Source organism: Fopius arisanus, unplaced genomic scaffold, assembly GCF_000806365.1.
Source record: "Fopius arisanus strain USDA-PBARC FA_bdor unplaced genomic scaffold, ASM80636v1 scaffold00028, whole genome shotgun sequence".
Lineage (NCBI taxonomy): Eukaryota > Metazoa > Arthropoda > Insecta > Hymenoptera > Braconidae > Fopius > Fopius arisanus.
Genome location: NW_011887767.1, coordinates 1,232,197 through 1,249,423, shown reverse-complemented (window position 1 = coordinate 1,249,423; position 17,227 = coordinate 1,232,197). Strand labels below are relative to the sequence as shown.

Below are 17,227 nucleotides of genomic sequence, written 5' to 3'. Positions count from 1 at the left end.
AAAAAAAATGCATACGAAACTCACCTTGCAGTCGGTTGCAAGATTCCCTCCAATCCTGATGATCTCAGGTTGAAGCTCACGGCTTGGAAGCACCAGCACTCGAGACAGTTCAAACATTCACTAATCACTCACGACACAACCAAGAATGTTTTAACAACGCAAAATCCACAAAGACCAATAAAATAATATCAAAGATCAAATAATATTTTTACTCATTGAAAATCAGATGAATGAGGAAAGTAATCCTTCGAATCTAATTCGCACTCTCACTTCAGTCCGTATCTAAACACACACTAAACAATTCCGAGAAACGGACAAAGGAATTTTTGTAAACACAACGACGCCGGGCGGCCGTTCGGCAATACCGAAGTTCAGCGTAACAAAGGAAAAATCTCAATCACTCAAAATGCTCTGATAAACTGTTTAAAAAATTATTTCACATCCCAAAATCACTTGCACTAAGTCCCGCACTTTGTATTTTCAATGTTCACAGGCCGCGCTGGTTTTCTCCACTGACTAGGACCCCGATATTAACAGATTTTCACTACGCGACACACGACCGACCGTTCCACGCACTGCCGCCGAACGACTGACTCCCCACTCGAAAATGGCAGGGCTTTGGAGGTGGCGCTCGAGTGGGGGGGGGTCGCCAGGCGATACTCCGCGCACGCGCACAGTACACCGCGGGCAGTCTCAATTTGACAAGATAAGATAATTGCGAGCATTCTTAACCTAATAAATAATTCTCTTTTAAAAAAAAACAGTGCAATCACGTAAAATCCAAGGGTTAAAGGGATGACATGTCGATGAGGGGAAGGTGATAGTGACCGCCGCGCTGTCTTGTGCCGCCTGAAAGAACTTGTCTCTTGTTTTTGGCTTGAAAATACCTGCTTGTATCATACCTTACTCTGAATGTCCACCTGTCAAAACCACACTAACCTGACATAATTTATCGAAAAAATCATTAAAAACAATTCCTCCTAATGTTGGAAATAAAATCCAACATGAACGATTTGCAAAAGCTGGAGGAAGAGGCCAAAGCAACAGCCACCAAACATGTGATAAATATGTTGCAACGTCCAGGTCAGTTGGAAAAAGTGGATCAGTACAAACGTAGAATAGGGCGTAAAAAAGCCTCAGTAGAAACAATGTTGAAGACAGCAATGCAAAGTCAATTAGACGGTGTAAGAGTTGGTTTCCATCAGCTCCAGAATTCCCTGGAGAGTATCGAGACGATAAAAAAGGAATTGGACCTGATTGGCCAGTCATTTGGTTCAGCCCTGGAGCTGTCATCGAAGCTGCAGGCAGTCCAGGACGAGAACATGAGACACTCACAATACGTAACAGCGAAGGAAAATTTGAAACACATTTTCACGGTTCCTGAGAGCGTTGAGAAGACACGACAGTGGATAAACGAAGGTAAATTGCTTCACGCCCACCAGAGCCTAATGGATCTCGAGAATTCTCGAGATGATTTACTCTATGAGCTCCACAAACTTCCAAATCAGTCGATACCTGATAAAGTTATGCTGAAGGCGTATTTCGAGGATGTTGAGACACTCTCGCAGCTGATGGAGAAGCAAATTCGTTTGGTTTTGAGTAGAACCTTGAATACAGTTAGAAAGGAACCGACTGTTATTGTCACAGCATTGAGGATTATTGAGAGAGAGGAGAAGGCAGATCATTTTGCCATCGAGAGACATCGACAGAGTGGTTTTATGCCACCAGGCAGACCCAAGAGTTGGAAGCAGATGGCGATGAAGGTCCTGGAGAAATCTGTGGGTGAGAGGATCGAGGGTACTCAGGCTGAAGACAGGAAAACAAATAAAATGTGGCTTGTGAGGTTTTTGGAACTCACCAGACAGCTCATCCTCGAGGATCTCAGGGTTATTAAGACTCTCTGTGGCCCCTGCTTCCCGCCTAAATACGATATTGTCAATAAATTTGTTAAAATGTACCACAACAACTTGTCCCAGCACCTGAAGGAACTCATCGTGGGGGGATTGGAAGGCAATGAATACGTTTCTCTCCTCGCTTGGATCATGAATACTTACACGGGGCCAGAGCTGATGCAGCACCCAGAATTGCACATAGATACCATTGATATTGGGCCTCTCCTGAGTCCTGAAATTCTCGATGACCTCCAGGACAAATATCTCAGGAATATGTGCCAGAATTACGAGGACTGGATGAAGAAAACAGTGGAGACTGAGAAGGTCGAGTGGTGGAGTGGAACACTGAATGAGAGCAGTACTCAGGACACCTATTACCATACTTCAGCTCCAGTCATAATATTTCAAATGATCGATCAGAACCTCCAGGTTACCAAGACAATCAGTACGGATTTGACAGCTAAAGCTCTCGTTGTATGCATTGAGCAGGTGACGAAATATGGAGTTATGTATCGTCAGGCCATCCTCGAGTTCAAGGCAAGACACTTTGAGGACAGGAGTCAGGTTCCCTACTTCACTCATCACATGATTACGGTTGTCAATAATTGTCTGCAGTATGTCGAGCTTGCACAACAGATGAAGCAATTGTACTGGGTTGCAAATGCCAGTGGGGATGCTGCTGTCAAGTTCGAAGCACTGTTGAGCCATTATCAACAATTGAGGAACGAGGCTGGTGCTATTTTACTCGAGGAATCTTTCTTGGATTTGGAGCCACAATTCATTGATCTGCTAACACCCAAATGGCTGAATTCTCCTATTCCCGTTGAGACAATCTGCGTCACCCTCGAGGATTATTTTCAGGATTATAATCACCTCAGGGCCAAGAACTTTGAGTATATTATCACTGAGGCTCAGAATTTAATAGCCAAGAGATATATCGCTGCGATGCTCCAGAGGAAGATATCCCTCAAGACTTACGATGAGTGTCTCACGTGCACTTCCAAAATCATGACTGAAGCCGATAAATTAAAGAATTTTTTTGTGAGAATCGCGCCCAAAGTTGGTAATTTCGATTCGCCATTTGAAATTATTAAGAGACTGGCTGAGGTGTTGAGGTGTGAAGACGCTGAGATTTTATCTCTCGATCTCCATTCACTTGTTGAGAGATATCCGGACATGACTGAGGATCATCTGGTCAGGCTGTTGAGTTTGAGGGGAGATATTTCTAGGAGTGAAGCCAGGGAGAAGGTCAGTTACATCCTGGAAGCACAAAGGAACAGGCGATCTCCACAGACTATTAGTAACAGCATCTTCAAGCATATCGTCCTCCAGGACAGTTTTCTCAGTTGGAAACCTTGAGGTCGAATTGCTCCATAAGATAACACCAGTCTATGCCTTGATCGTCTTAAAATTCAAATGAGCGTTACGATATTTATGTACTGAAATGAAAATCATGATTAATAGAGTATAAATATTATATAAATATAGCGAATGTAAATATTATGATATTAAAACTTCAGATAATTAATAATTACCAAATGAGTAGTCTATAGTAATTTCGGCTCTGCACAGAGTTGCAAGTTGAATGAAAAGAATAGTAAAGCATAGATTTCGGACTTTTGAATTCTCGCGCTGTGGTCAGTGCACTTTTGGTACTTTTTAGTACTCGGTGAGTCGCCGACAGGTTGACAGTCGTCGTAAACATGGCGGACGCAGCGGCACGACAACTCCAATACGAGTACAAAGCTGTAAGTGATTTTCTCCTCTAAATTTCGTTATCTATTAAGATTTGCCACCCTTATACAATTATACGCGATTAATTTGTCTAATAGTCTTCAACTTTCACACATTGTTGTTCCACTGGGGAGCATTCATTGTTATTGAGGTTATGTTTTTGTTAATCGTGCACCCAACGTTAAAATGTAAAAAACCATGAATAATAATCTTACTTCAAACTCTAAATTTATCATTAATCAATATATTCATTATTTTATGAATTATATATATTTTGAAAATTATTGATTTTTAAGAATCATTTCTCCATAATCTTATTATTTTTCTTCACCTCCAGAATTCGAATCTTGTCTTGCAAGCTGACGTACGTTTGATCGAACGGCGAAGTCGAGATGAGGCAACCGGTGAGGTCATGTCCCTGGTGGGAAAATTGGATGGAACAAGGATGGGTGACAGGGCGCAGAGGACAAAGCCAGGTAAAGCAGAAGAACGTAAAGCTAAACGTCAAAAACGTGACGAGGCGCAGTACGATTTCACGAGAATGAAGGGTGCGACGCTTCTCTCGGAGGGTGTAGACGAAATGGTGGGAATAGTGTATCGTCCAAAGACCCAGGAAACACGTCAGACTTACGAGGTCCTCCTGAGCTTCATCCAAGAGGCCCTGGGTGATCAACCACGTGACATTCTCTGTGGAGCAGCTGACGAGGTGTTGGGGGCCCTGAAGAGCGATCGTCAGGACAAGGATAAGAAGAAAGAGACGGAACTACTCCTGGGACCGCTGCCGGACGAGAGATTCGCTCTATTGGTGAATCTTGGGAAAAAAATTACAGATTTTGGTAATGAAGAGAAGAATCCAACGAGCGAGGAGAATATTGATGAGACCTATGGGATAAATGTTCAGTTCGAGGAGAGCAGTGAGGAGGACGATGAGGATGTTTATGGAGAGGTCAGGGAGAATGACGACGAGGGGGACGAGGGGGAGGAGGCGAACGTCGATCGTTTGATTCATGCTGAGAATCTCGGGGGCACTGAGGAGGCGAAGAAAGAGAAGACCCTTCATCCCCTGGACATCGATGCCTACTGGCTTCAGAGAAGACTCAGCAGGATCTACAAGGATGCTGTTGAGTCCCAGGCACGTGCTGCTCAGGTTCTGAATGTTCTGAAAGATGCGCCAAGTGATCGTCAATGTGAGAATGATCTCGTTGGTCTCCTGGGGTACGACTGCTTCGACTTTATAAAACAGCTCATGAAACAACGTCACATGATTGCCTACTGCACAATGCTGGCGTCATCCCAATCAGAATCTGATCGTCAGAAGATTCGAGAGAGCATGAAGGACGATCCAGCACTGGCGAAGATACTACGACAGTTGGACACTGGTAAAAATGATGACGATGGTAATGAGACGATGGAGGCGAGGGCTCAGAGGAAGAGACGAGAGGAGAAAGAGGATTTGGTGGGACCTGGGGGACAGGTTCAAGGCACCAGGAATATTGTCGATCTTGAGGATCTAGTTTTTCCTCAGGGTAGTCATTTTCTGCCTACCGCCAAGTGCACCTTACCCAAAAAAAGTTTCAGGAAGAAGAGGAAAGGGTATGAAGAGGTGCACGTGCCAGCGCTCAAACCAGAACCTTTTGGCAAAGATGAGAAACTGTATCCCATCGATCATCTACCCAAGTACGTTCAGCCGGCGTTCGAGGGCTTCAAAACACTTAACAGGATCCAGAGTAGATTACATAATACAGCTCTCAACAGTGATGAGAATCTTCTGTTGTGTGCACCCACTGGAGCTGGAAAAACGAATGTTGCTCTATTGACAATGATGAGAGAGATTGGAAAACACATCAACGATGATGGGACAATTAATGCCGATGAGTTTAAGATCATATACATCGCTCCAATGCGTTCCCTCGTACAAGAGATGACTGGTAATTTTGGTAAACGTTTGGCCAGCTACAATATCACAGTTTCAGAGCTCACTGGGGATCACCAGCTGACTAGAGAGCAGATAGCTGCCAGTCAGGTGATTGTCTGCACCCCTGAGAAGTGGGACGTCATCACGAGAAAGGGTGGCGACAAGACCTTCACATCTCTCGTGAGATTAATCATCATCGATGAAATTCACTTGCTTCATGACGAACGAGGACCGGTCCTTGAAGCTCTCGTTGCCAGAACCATAAGGAATATTGAGACAACCCAAGAAGATGTGCGTCTTATTGGATTGTCTGCCACTCTTCCCAATTATAAGGATGTCGCTGTCTTTTTGAGGATAACCCCAGAGACTGGATTATTCTACTTCGACAACAGCTTCAGGCCAGTGGCTTTGGAGCAGCAGTACATCGGTGTCACTGAGAAAAAGGCCATCAAACGATTTCAAGTGATGAATGAAATTGTTTACGAGAAGACAATGCTGCATGCTGGTAAAAATCAGATATTGATATTCGTTCACTCGAGGAAGGAAACTGGAAAGACAGCCAGAGCTATCAGGGATATGTGTCTGGAGAAAGACACCCTCGGGGCATTTTTGAGAGAGGGCTCAGCATCGATGGAGGTCCTCAGGACTGAAGCTGAGCAGGTGAAAAATCAGGAGTTGAAGGATCTGTTGCCTTACGGATTTGCAATTCATCATGCTGGAATGACCAGAGTCGACAGAACTCTTGTAGAGGATTTATTCGCTGACAGGCACATTCAGGTTCTCGTCTCCACAGCAACACTCGCTTGGGGTGTTAATTTACCTGCTCACACTGTCATCATCAAGGGAACCCAGATTTATAATCCTGAGAAGGGACGATGGGTGGAGCTTGGGGCTCTCGATGTACTCCAAATGCTGGGACGTGCTGGCAGACCTCAGTATGATACCAAGGGAGAGGGAATACTCATAACTAATCACAGTGAATTACAATATTACTTGTCCCTGCTTAATCAGCAGCTGCCAATTGAGTCCCAGATGATAGGAAAAATGGCGGACATGTTGAACGCTGAGATTGTCCTCGGGACTATCCAGAATATCAGAGATGCTGTCAATTGGCTGGGGTACACTTACTTGTACATTAGAATGCTCAGGAGTCCCACTTTGTATGGAATCAGTGGTGATAAGATCAAAGAGGATCCACTCCTAGAACTCCATCGGGCTGACCTCATACATTCTGCTGCTATTCAACTCGATCGAAGTGGACTCATTAAATATGACAGGAAATCAGGGAATTTCCAATCCACTGAACTCGGTAGAATAGCTTCTCATTATTACTGCACCCACGAGACAATGTCCACGTATAATCTTCTTCTGAAGAGGACATTGAGTGAGATTGAATTGTTTAGGGTGTTCTCACTCTCTGGTGAATTCAAAAACATCAATGTCAGGGAGGAGGAGAAGCTGGAGCTGCAGAAACTTATGGAGAGGGTTCCGATTCCCATCAAGGAGAGCATTGAAGAACCCAGTGCTAAAGTCAATGTACTTCTTCAAGCTTATATATCTCAGTTGAAGCTCGAAGGCTTTGCTCTGATGTCTGATATGGTTTTTGTGACTCAGTCAGCCTCTAGGCTGATGAGAGCCATTTTTGAGATTGTTTTGTTCCGCGGATGGGCACAGCTCGCTGACAAGTGCCTGTCATTATGTAAAATGATTGATAGGAGGATGTGGCAATCGATGACACCTCTTCGTCAATTCAGAAAAATGCCAGAGGAAGTTGTCAAGAGGATCGAGAAAAAAAATTTTCCGTGGGAGAGGCTTTACGATCTCGGGCCGAATGAAATTGGTGAGCTCATACGAATGCCAAAACTTGGAAAAACAATTCACAAATATATTCATCAGTTTCCAAAACTCGATTTATCAACTCACATACAACCTATCACGAGATCGACGTTGAGAGTTGAATTGACGATAACTCCAGACTTCCAGTGGGACGAGAAGGTTCATGGAGCCTCAGAGGCATTCTGGATTCTCGTAGAAGATGTTGACTCCGAAGTCATTCTTCACCACGAGTTTTTCTTACTCAAGGCCAAATACGCGAGTGACGAGCACTTGATTAAATTTTTTGTGCCGGTATTTGAACCTCTCCCACCGCATTATTTTCTCAGAATCGTGTCAGACAGGTGGATAGGATCAGAGACACAGTTGCCAGTGAGCTTCAGACACCTGATTCTCCCAGAGAAAAATCTCCCACCAACTGAATTACTGGATCTTCAGCCACTGCCAATTACTGCCCTGAGAAATCCCAAATTCGAGAGCTTGTACTCGGATAAATTTCCACAGTTCAATCCCATTCAGACTCAAGTATTCAATGCAGTTTATAATTCCGATGACAATGTCTTTGTGGGTGCGCCCACGGGCTCTGGGAAAACAATAATAGCAGAATTCGCAGTGGCTAGATTATTATCTCAGAAATCTGACGGCAGGTGTGTTTACATGGTGAGTAAGCAGGCACTTGCAGAGCTAGTCTACACAGATTGGCTGGTGAAATTCAATCATCGATTGGGTTACAAGATAGTTATGCTAACAGGTGAGACTGGTACAGATCTCAAGTTAATAGCAAAGGCCCAGATTATCGTAACAACAGCTGACAAGTGGGACGTGCTCTCACGAAGATGGAAGCAACGTAAAAACGTCCAGAACATTCAACTCTTCATCGTCGACGAGCTGCAGTTGATTGGAGGTGAGGAGGGGCCAGTTCTCGAGGTGGCTTGCTCAAGAGCCAGATACATTGCCCTCCAGCTGGAAAGACCCACCAGAATAGTTGCCCTGTCAGCTCCCCTGGCAGATGCCAAGGACGCAGCAGCTTGGCTAGACGCACAGGCAGCAGCAACTTTTAATTTCCATCCATCAGTCAGACCAGTTCCCCTGGAGCTTCACGTGCAGGGTATCAACATCACTCACAATGCCTCTCGATTAGCTGCCATGGCAAAGCCCGTTTACAATGCCATTCTTCGTCATGCCCCCCATAAGCCAGTTATTGTTTTCGTACCTACCAGGAGGCAAGCAAGACTGACGGCCTTTGATCTGCTGACTTTCGCCGCTGCCGAGGGACAGAAAACCAAATTCTTCCATGCTGAAGAGGCTGACATTAAACCCTTCCTCGATAGGATGTCAGATAAGACGTTGAAGGAGACTCTCTCCCAAGGGGTTGCGTATTTACACGAGGGACTCTCCAGTGATGATCGACATCTGGTCGAGCAGTTGTTCGAGAGTGGAGCAATTCAGGTGGCTGTTGCCACTCGAGATCTCTGCTGGGGACTTGCCATCAGTTCACATCTTGTTGTTATCATGGATACTCAGTGTTACAATGGAAAAACTCATGCCTACGAGGATTATCCCATTACCGATGTCTTGCAAATGGTTGGAAGGGCTAATCGACCACTTGAAGACGACGATGCTAAATGCGTGCTGCTTTGTCAAAGCTCGAAGAAAGATTTCTTCAAAAAATTCCTGAATGAACCGTTGCCAGTGGAGTCTCATCTGGATCACAGGCTTCATGATCATTTCAATGCCGAGATTGTCACCAAAACAATTGAGAATAAACAGGACGCTGTGGATTACCTCACGTGGACATTCCTCTACCGAAGATTAACACAAAATCCTAATTATTACGGTTTACAGGGGGTGACCCACAGGCATTTGTCAGATCATCTGTCAGAGCTAGTGGAGAACACTCTTGGGGATCTGGAACAAGCCAAGTGTGTGGCAATTGAGGATGATATGGACACGTTGCCATTGAATCTTGGCATGATCGCTGCTTACTACTACATTAATTACGCAACCATTGAACTGTTCAGTCTGTCTTTGAATAACAAAACGAAGATACGTGGCTTGCTGGAAATAATAGCAGCAGCTGCTGAATATGAGAGTGTTCCAGTGAGACAGAGGGAGGAGAATCTTCTGAGGAGTTTGGCTCAGAGGTTACCACATGCACCACAAGCCCAGAGAATGGCTGATCCTCATATCAAAGCGCAATTGCTGCTGCAGGCTCATTTATCCAGGATCCAGCTCGGCCCAGAGCTCCAGAAGGATACTGAATTGGTTCTCAGCAAGGCCATCAGGCTGATTCAGGCGTGTGTCGATGTTTTAAGCTCTTCAGGCTGGCTAACACCTGCTGTCGCTGCCATGGAGCTCGCTCAGATGGTCACTCAAGCCATGTGGTCCAAGGATTCTTATCTCAAGCAGTTGCCTCACTTCACAGCTGAGACCATCAAGCGGTGCACTGATAAGGGAGTGGAGAATGTTTTTGATGTTATGGAGCTTGAGGATGAGGATAGAAATAGACTTCTGCAATTGACTGATGCACAGATGGCTGATGTTGCTAAATTCTGCAATCGATATCCCAATATTGAGATGTCTTATGAGGTGCAGGACAAGGATAGGGTGTACAGTGGGAGGACTGTCAATGTTGTGGTGCAGCTGGAACGTGAGGATGATGTCACTGGACCTGTTGTTGCTCCTTTCTTTCCACAAAGACGTGAGGAGGGCTGGTGGGTCGTCATTGGAGATCCCAAAACCAATTCATTGCTGTCCATCAAACGACTCACTCTACAGCAGACTGCAACTGTCAAACTTGATTTCGTTGCTCCCACACCTGGACAACATGGCTACACACTCTACTTTATGAGTGATGCGTACTTGGGATGCGATCAGGAGTACAAGTTCAATATTAATGTCGGGGAGTATGAGTCAGAGGGAAGCTCTGCCTCTGACTCTGAGTAAATTTTCTTTTTCTACTATAAAAATTATTGAGATGATCCTTTAGTATCTATTCGTGAAGTTTTTAGATTTAGGATTCAGTGAATGTTTCTTACTGACGAACTGTGTACAGATATCGTGGGAAAATTCAATTGTAATTATGATTCAGGATATGAATAAATGGTTTTCGAATGAAAATTACAAATTGTGGATTTTTTTAATGCAATCTAGTTGTAATATTTTTATTTCTAAAAAATTAGATCCAATTTCAATTAATAAAAAAAAATTATTTTTATCGGAAACATTTTTTTGCAGTTGAAAAAATGGGATTTTACGTATGTGTAGAGGAATCTGACAGTAATTCTGCGCAGGCCCGCGGAAAATAATAAACGCGTGTTCATAACCCTAAAATACTGAAAAATAGAATTTCCTTGGAAAAACCTGATGATCACATCACCTCATCACAGAGACAGAATAGAATTGAAATAAAAGGTAATAGAAGACTACCTCTTGTGAATGATTAATAATTGCTGGTGCTCACGAATTAGAATCCCCAGGTCGTCCCCATCAACAATGACAGATAAACAAGAGCCAAACGATGAAATCTGCTCGATGTCCAAGAAATTCGAGGCGATAACAACAACTGATAAAAACTCCCACGATCGTGCAGGTGGCAATTCATCGCTAATAATATCTTCAATTCAGCAGGAAATGAGACAGGACAGCGAGGAGTTTTTCCTGAGTCGTGGAGCCAAAAAGGATATTCCAGAGAGAATAATATTTGTTGTGGACACTATCAGAGAGAATGACTGCACTCCCTTCGAGATAGGCTCTGGTGCTAAATTCCTACCTCTGGAGATGATAAAACGAGTCGTGGAGATATTTATCTGCGCCAAGGGCACCATCAGCAGGAAACACGAGTACGCAATCGTCGAGTTGACTGGTGATATTGTTCACTGGCTGTGTGACTTTACAGACAATCCCAAGTCCCTGATTAATCATCTGGACAGGGTCGAGGACGTGGCCCTGGAGGAGAACTCCAGGGGCTGTGACCTGACTGAGTGCTTTCAGCTGATTGTTAAGAAAATCGATCTGGAGTGGAGCTCCAGGGAGCCCAATTCACTCACCAGAGTTATCCTTATTTACTCGAGGTCACACTGTGTTCCAGGATTCTCGGATCCCACAAGTTTTCGTACTCTCATGGAAAATCCACATTTTTTTACTGATGTCGTTTACGTGCATGAGCCTGTCACGGATGAGAACGAGTGTGAAGAAATCTACACGAAACTTGGGGAGCTCGATGTCAAACAAAATTCTTATATTTTTGAGGTTGGCAGAAATGCTGCTGCTCTCCATAATACGATGGCCAAATTACTGGCTCATCCTCTCCAACGACCTAAGCAAGATGACACCAGCTACGTTCCTCAGTACTTAGAGACACATGATATTCAGACTAATGTTTGAAAATGTTTTTGTCAAGTCGTGGAATCGTTTGTCTTGGAAAGCCAATTCTATTAAATTAGAGGACATTCTTGGGAATTTTTTGAATTTTATTTTCAAAGAGTTCTCGGATAATTTTTTTCAAGGAATTTTAATGAAATCCAATTCCACAGAAAAATGTAAAGACTTGTTTCAGAATTTATTCTTTGAGTTTTGGGACTCGAACTCTTTCACCACTTTTTCATTGACTCCGAGGTTCTTGTGCTTTGTGTAAGAGAGGAGATTCGATTTTTTAAAGACTAAATTATAATATTCAATTGATTCGGTTTTTCGTTCCTTTAGATGGAGTATATTGTCAAATAATTACAGAGCTTTGATTCTGTACCTGGGAGACAGTGAATTGTATTGTGTTTGATTATGCAGGGCGTGGAGATGATGAAGGACCTGATCGATGAATAAATAGTATATGTTTCTTGATTAAATCAGTTGATATCAGTTTAATTATTTATCTTCACAAAATTTTTGCATTGTGGAAGGATTTAATTAATGAGTTCTTCTCTTTCTAGATTTATCCTCACGACTTCGAGATCTTTTTCTAGACTTGAATTTATGTTCATAATGTCTTTCCCTCGAATGGGTCCTCTCGTGCTTCTTATACTTTTTCTCTTCCTCTGAGTCTCTCCTTGAGGACTTCGAATGCTTCGAATGTTTCTTTCTTTGGCTACGATAATCGACATCAGACTCGTTCCTCGAAGAGATGTGATGGCTGTTTCGTACATCGGTCGATGAATTTCGTTTATGCCTGTGATGAAATTCACTCGAAGAATCTCTCGAGGACTCTTTCCGCGAATTTCTCTCTGGCTTTACGTGAATTCCATTTCTCGCGTCCGTCTTATGTTCCCGGAGATCCCCATTCCCCCGAACCTCTGCATCCGACTCGATTCTGTTCTCCTGATTTTTCTCAGCAAGATACTCCGACAACATCTCCATCTGCTGACTTATGACCTCTCGCATGATCTCAGTGTGCGATTTTTTGTTCGTGTGAACCCCACGATGTTTTGCTCTCCTTCGTTTCAGATTTCGCTCCTGAGCCAATAGCTCCAGATATGACGACGTCCTATTCTCATTTCCATTGCTGGGGAATACGTCATTTTAATGTGTCAAATTGTTTGTGAAATGAAAATTAGTAGCAGAAGTATTTGGATAGTAAATCAAAATTATTCCTCACGGTTTATTGAGATCTGCAATATCCTCTCCGATGTGTGGCTGCTCAGTGTGCGATACCACATAATCATAAAGAATTCTTCGTTCCTCGGGGGTGAAATCAGCCAGAAGTCTATCTGAAGTTCTGGGTATCAATCTGCAGCCACCTATTTTCATTTTGTGATAGAAATAACACAAAAATCATAATTTGCAAACGTCGGATTACCAAATTAATATTTTCAAAGGATATAAAAAAGGATATAGCAAGTCCTTGCAAGAATTATGATAATCATTACGGGCTGGAAAAAATTCAAATGTTTAGAGATCGAAAAGATGCAGAAGTGCAATGGCTCCTTCATATTCACCTGTGGGAGAGGCATTTTCGGGTTTTGAGACCTGGAAAATTTCTTCTATCGCCTCTTCATCTGAAAATAATAATTATGAGTATCTGCTCACATGAAAAAACAATACAATATTGTTGGTTTACAAAATTCTTTGAGTACCGAGTTTTATTGAGGTATTGGCATCAGGAGGCACTGAAGGAATCGATAGAGGTAAGTCATCTTTACTGTAGCCTTCAGCTTTCCACAAACAATTTTCCATATGTTTTTCTAGACTCTTTGGTAGTAATTCGTGGGATGAGTTGAAGGGACAAGTCACCGTCTGTTCAATCTAATAATATAAAATTAATTTATGTTTATGAAATCATTTTTGGATAGCACAGATAACCTACATTTACAGAATCATTACTCCATCCCAAGTCTGACACAATTTCATTTAATAGATTTTTCGTTTGTATAGTAAAACTTGTGAGTTTATTAATCTCTTCATCGCGATTAGCCAGCATTTTTTCCATTGCTAATTAACAAAAAAAGCACAGTGAACTTTGATTTCAAACGAGACGTCGCAGGATCAGCTGATCGCTCCGCTCTACTCGAGCGAAAGAAGGGGCAACAAACTGCCCTGACCACGTGTTACGTTGTTGAACCCCAATTGTTTCTGGAATAAATATCGAAAAAATGGCGAAAATCGAGGAAAAATCCATAAATCTGTCAGAAGAAACCATCGGATTTATTGGAGGCGGAAATATGGCACGTGCTATAGCCGTTCCTCTAATTAAAAAAGGTCATCTTTTTGCATAAATGATGGGTTTAATTTTCAGTGGAATAACGTTATTTGTATTATTTCTAGGATTTGTACAAGCTAAAAACATTTGGGTATCTGCTCGCACCGAGAAAACCCTCGAGTTCTGGAAGGATTTGGGGGTGAACACCACTTTACATAATATCGAGGTTTGCACAAATTGTCAGACTGTTGTTTTAGCAGTGAAGCCACAATTTTTGAACGATGCTCTGCGCACGATAGAATTCCCAGCCGCCGACAATTTGTGGATTTCGGTAATCGTAGGGATAACCATTGACTCATTAGTAGAGGTACATTCTTTATTAATACATAAATTAATTAAATTAATGGTAATTCGAATGAACGGGCCAAAATTTGCCAAATTTGCAAATTTCCCTTTACTACTGAGATCCATTGTATGTATGTCTGTATCATGTAGAGATTTCTAAGGTACACGCACCAAAAGAATGTGAGACTTATCCGGACACTACCAAACACTCCCTTAGCTGTTGGCAAAGGCATCACCGGTAAATATTTTACTTGCCGATATTTACGAATTGAATATCAATGAATGTATACTTTCAGTTTACAGTTGCTTACCAGAAGTAATTGATTCCAGAGACAGTAAACTCGTAGAGGCCATTTTTTCAAAAAGTGGAGTTGTGGAAAGAATTGATGAGAGTATGATGAATGCTGTGAGTGCTTTGTCTGGATCTGGACCAGCCTACGTACGTCGAATATAAAATACTCTTGAAGACAATCTCTCTTAATTTTAATCCGGAATTACTATCACTATTTTGTTAACAGGCATATCTCATGATAGAAGCCCTAGCTGATGGGGCTGTAAAAAATGGAGTTCCTCGGGCCTTGGCTAATAAACTAGCTGCGCAGATGTTCGTCGGTGCTGGCGAAATGGTATTACAAATGGGTAAACACCCTGGACAGCTTAAGGATGAGGTTTGCTCTCCGGGGGGTACAACAATCGCTGGAGTTCATGCACTGGAAACTTCTGGAGTGAGGGGTTCACTCATGAATGCCATTGATGCTGCAGTTCAACGAGCGAATGAATTTAAATCTTGAACATTTTCACATTCCACTGTATTTCTTTCAAATAGTATACATTCATGATTTTTTATTATCAACACTTTCTTAGTTCTTAGTCGAAAATGGTAATTACCAATTCCAAAAAATGTATTTACAAAAGCAGAATGAATGTTATTTTAAATTCAATAACTCGTTGATATTGAAAAACGTAAAAATGTCGAATACCTTCTTGGGTTATTTACAATTAAATAAACATTTAGAGAATCTTTAAAAATCATTTCTTGGTGTATTCGACGCATCTGGATGGATCTGTCGGATAATACTCCTGGCACTTAGTCATCAATCTCTTCAACGCTTGAATGTACTTCCTCTGGGTTTCGTCGTTCATCACGTGAGCCACATTCTTCGAAAAAATTTTCTCTCTTCCTGTACGTGCGTGAATACCCACCATCGTGACACCAATAGGCCAGGGTGAGTTACCAATGGCCATCTGAAGGTATGCATCACTGGCCAAAATATAATTTCGCTCCAACAAATGTTTTACGATTTCAGTCAAGCTGTCAGTGATATCCTCCGGCAGTGACTTATTCTTCAACTTCCTGAGGAGGGGTTTAAGATACTCTCTAGTCTGTGCGTACGTTGCACTCGCCATTTTTCCCCTCGTGCTCATTTTCTCAGCGGTTCCTCTGCTGTTCAGGTGATTTCCCCACACCAGCACCAGAAACTGAAGAAATTGCGTGATGACACTCATGTCGAAGTCTCTGTCTCCCCTGTTTAGTTTGGCAGACATCTTCTGGATGTCCTCGTACGTTATCTCCTCGTCAGGCACGTTGACATCTCCTTTCCTGTCACAATTGTTCGGTTTCGAAGAGGAGAGCAGTTCGTTCAGATACGCCTGGTCCACCTGCTCCATCGCCTCTTGGAAGTCATTTCTGAATCCTTTATTGACTTCTGGCTCGAGAATTTCGCATTTGCGAAGGCGTTGGAAGGCCTCGAGCTCAGACTCGCCGAATAAAAGAATGGGTTCACTGCGTTCACGCAATCTCCTGATGACTTCTGGCCTGGACAATTGCTGGTGCTCCACTGTATTCTCAACAGACTGCTCCGAGTTTCTGCTGACTACTGGATTTTCAGGATTATTTGCACTGCCACTACTCTTCGCTGTTGCTGTCTCCTTGGCGATAAGATCACCTCGTCTGAAGTATTTTTTGTTTCCAGTCTGGGGACAATAATATATAATATAAATATTTCCAATGAGCCTGATCATGCCATTTTTTTCAATTCAGAAATACTTACAAGAACATTACTCTCTTCCAATTGCTTCCGTTTCTTCATTATCTCCGCCTTCAAAAGGTCCATTTTTCAATTAAATTTGAGACTTAAAAAAAAAATAATCACAAAACTCAGGTTTGTTTTTATTTACAATGCTTAATTGAGAGGTTAGCCTGATATTTTATCACATTCGATTTTTTACACTATCACCTATTATTCAGAAATAATTAATATCCTTATAAAATCGTTTATTGGTATTTTCTATTAACAAATTACTGCGTTATTGATAATTAGTCTAATGAATTTAATTTTTGCTCGACAAATATCGCGCAGGGCAAATTTTTGAATCGTCCGCTTGGCAGCACAAGTCGTCCGCCATCAAATTAGTCCTTGGCGCCGCAAAGTCACAAAGCTTTCCGAATCAAACAGTGAAATATCGTGTAAAATCTGTGTTCCTGGTGAATTGGACATTCCTGGACCTCAAAGGTTGATCCTAGTGAGTTAGTCCATAAGTAAATACTCGGATCAAGCCCGAGCTTGATCATTTTTCTCGTGATAATCCGATCTAATCGAAAAATAACGTGAGAACGGGAAAAACCGCGGGATAATGGGAGTGAAAACTATTGCTTCTTTGTTATTTATCCTCGGGGTGCCATGAAGGTGATTCTCGAGTTTTTCTAGTTGTTTAATTAATATTTATCGAGTAATTAATTTGAAGCATGATAGAGGACGTCTTTGTCTTGGAGTGGGAGAATTTTTCAAATGGCGGGATAACGAAAGTGGGGGCGGTTGGCGGTTGCTTCGTTGTTCTTTGTGTTCGGGGTGCCGGTAAAATTATTTGTGAAGTTAC

The 17,227-nt window shown here is 42.5% G+C and overlaps 6 protein-coding genes across 7 annotated transcripts; 4 read left to right on the top strand and 2 right to left on the bottom strand.

The window, feature by feature from the left end:
* Nucleotides 1-702: 702 nt before the first annotated feature.
* On the top strand, nucleotides 703-3,401 carry Sec6 (Exocyst complex component Sec6). The gene has a single exon (XM_011302651.1). It carries the CDS (start codon nucleotides 984-986, stop codon nucleotides 3,249-3,251), a length of 2,268 nt encoding a protein of 755 aa, XP_011300953.1. The 5' UTR covers nucleotides 703-983; the 3' UTR covers nucleotides 3,252-3,401.
* Nucleotides 3,402-3,575: 174 nt separating this feature from the next.
* Nucleotides 3,576-10,488, top strand: l(3)72Ab (U5 small nuclear ribonucleoprotein l(3)72Ab). Its single transcript, XM_011302650.1, has 2 exons — nucleotides 3,576-3,640; nucleotides 3,964-10,488. Exons 1-2 carry the CDS (start codon nucleotides 3,596-3,598, stop codon nucleotides 10,318-10,320), a joined length of 6,402 nt encoding a protein of 2,133 aa, XP_011300952.1. The 5' UTR covers nucleotides 3,576-3,595; the 3' UTR covers nucleotides 10,321-10,488.
* A 156-nt stretch (nucleotides 10,489-10,644) lies between these two features.
* Nucleotides 10,645-12,218, top strand: LOC105265243 (BRISC and BRCA1-A complex member 1). 2 transcript variants are annotated; one of them, XM_011302647.1, is made up of 2 exons: nucleotides 10,645-10,788; nucleotides 10,854-12,218. In XM_011302647.1, exon 2 carries the CDS (start codon nucleotides 10,870-10,872, stop codon nucleotides 11,758-11,760), a length of 891 nt encoding a protein of 296 aa, XP_011300949.1. In that variant the 5' UTR covers nucleotides 10,645-10,788; nucleotides 10,854-10,869; the 3' UTR covers nucleotides 11,761-12,218. The 2 variants fall into 2 exon arrangements, with proteins under 2 accessions (XP_011300949.1, XP_011300948.1); XM_011302646.1 differs by having other exon boundaries at nucleotides 10,646-10,788; nucleotides 10,845-12,218.
* On the bottom strand, nucleotides 12,206-13,807 carry LOC105265245 (U11/U12 small nuclear ribonucleoprotein 48 kDa protein). Its single transcript, XM_011302648.1, has 5 exons — nucleotides 13,673-13,807; nucleotides 13,443-13,611; nucleotides 13,305-13,364; nucleotides 12,965-13,106; nucleotides 12,206-12,871 (listed from the first exon to the last, which is right to left on the bottom strand). The coding sequence occupies exons 1-5, from the start codon at nucleotides 13,793-13,795 to the stop codon at nucleotides 12,280-12,282; spliced, it is 1,086 nt and encodes a 361-aa protein (XP_011300950.1). The 5' UTR covers nucleotides 13,796-13,807; the 3' UTR covers nucleotides 12,206-12,279.
* Nucleotides 13,808-13,940: 133 nt separating this feature from the next.
* P5cr (Pyrroline 5-carboyxlate reductase) lies at nucleotides 13,941-15,315 on the top strand. The gene is made up of 5 exons (XM_011302649.1): nucleotides 13,941-14,064; nucleotides 14,131-14,372; nucleotides 14,501-14,588; nucleotides 14,647-14,789; nucleotides 14,869-15,315. The coding sequence occupies exons 1-5, from the start codon at nucleotides 13,959-13,961 to the stop codon at nucleotides 15,139-15,141; spliced, it is 852 nt and encodes a 283-aa protein (XP_011300951.1). The 5' UTR covers nucleotides 13,941-13,958; the 3' UTR covers nucleotides 15,142-15,315.
* On the bottom strand, nucleotides 15,316-16,739 carry Prp18 (pre-mRNA processing factor 18). The gene is made up of 2 exons (XM_011302645.1): nucleotides 16,402-16,739; nucleotides 15,316-16,324 (listed from the first exon to the last, which is right to left on the bottom strand). Exons 1-2 carry the CDS (start codon nucleotides 16,462-16,464, stop codon nucleotides 15,380-15,382), a joined length of 1,008 nt encoding a protein of 335 aa, XP_011300947.1. The 5' UTR covers nucleotides 16,465-16,739; the 3' UTR covers nucleotides 15,316-15,379.
* Between the last annotated feature and the right edge of the window lie 488 nt (nucleotides 16,740-17,227).

Excerpts from the sequence above, each read along its gene's own strand:
- Sec6 (XM_011302651.1), top strand. The coding sequence starts at position 984 with ATGTTGGAAATAAAATCCAACATGAACGATTTGCAAAAGCTGGAGGAA.
- LOC105265243 (XM_011302647.1), top strand. The coding sequence starts at position 10,870 with ATGACAGATAAACAAGAGCCAAACGATGAAATCTGCTCGATGTCCAAG.
- LOC105265245 (XM_011302648.1), bottom strand. The coding sequence starts at position 13,795 with ATGGAAAAAATGCTGGCTAATCGCGATGAAGAGATTAATAAACTCACA. Across the intron at positions 13,612-13,672 it reads GGAGTAATGATTCTGTAAAT|ATTGAACAGACGGTGACTTG; the intron begins GTAGGTTATCTG and ends TTATATTATTAG. Across the intron at positions 13,365-13,442 it reads CAATACCTCAATAAAACTCG|ATGAAGAGGCGATAGAAGAA; the intron begins GTACTCAAAGAA and ends TATTATTTTCAG.
- P5cr (XM_011302649.1), top strand. The coding sequence starts at position 13,959 with ATGGCGAAAATCGAGGAAAAATCCATAAATCTGTCAGAAGAAACCATC. Across the intron at positions 14,373-14,500 it reads CCATTGACTCATTAGTAGAG|AGATTTCTAAGGTACACGCA; the intron begins GTACATTCTTTA and ends TGTATCATGTAG. Across the intron at positions 14,790-14,868 it reads CTGGATCTGGACCAGCCTAC|GCATATCTCATGATAGAAGC; the intron begins GTACGTCGAATA and ends TTTTGTTAACAG.
- Prp18 (XM_011302645.1), bottom strand. The coding sequence starts at position 16,464 with ATGGACCTTTTGAAGGCGGAGATAATGAAGAAACGGAAGCAATTGGAA. Across the intron at positions 16,325-16,401 it reads TGGAAGAGAGTAATGTTCTT|ACTGGAAACAAAAAATACTT; the intron begins GTAAGTATTTCT and ends TATTGTCCCCAG.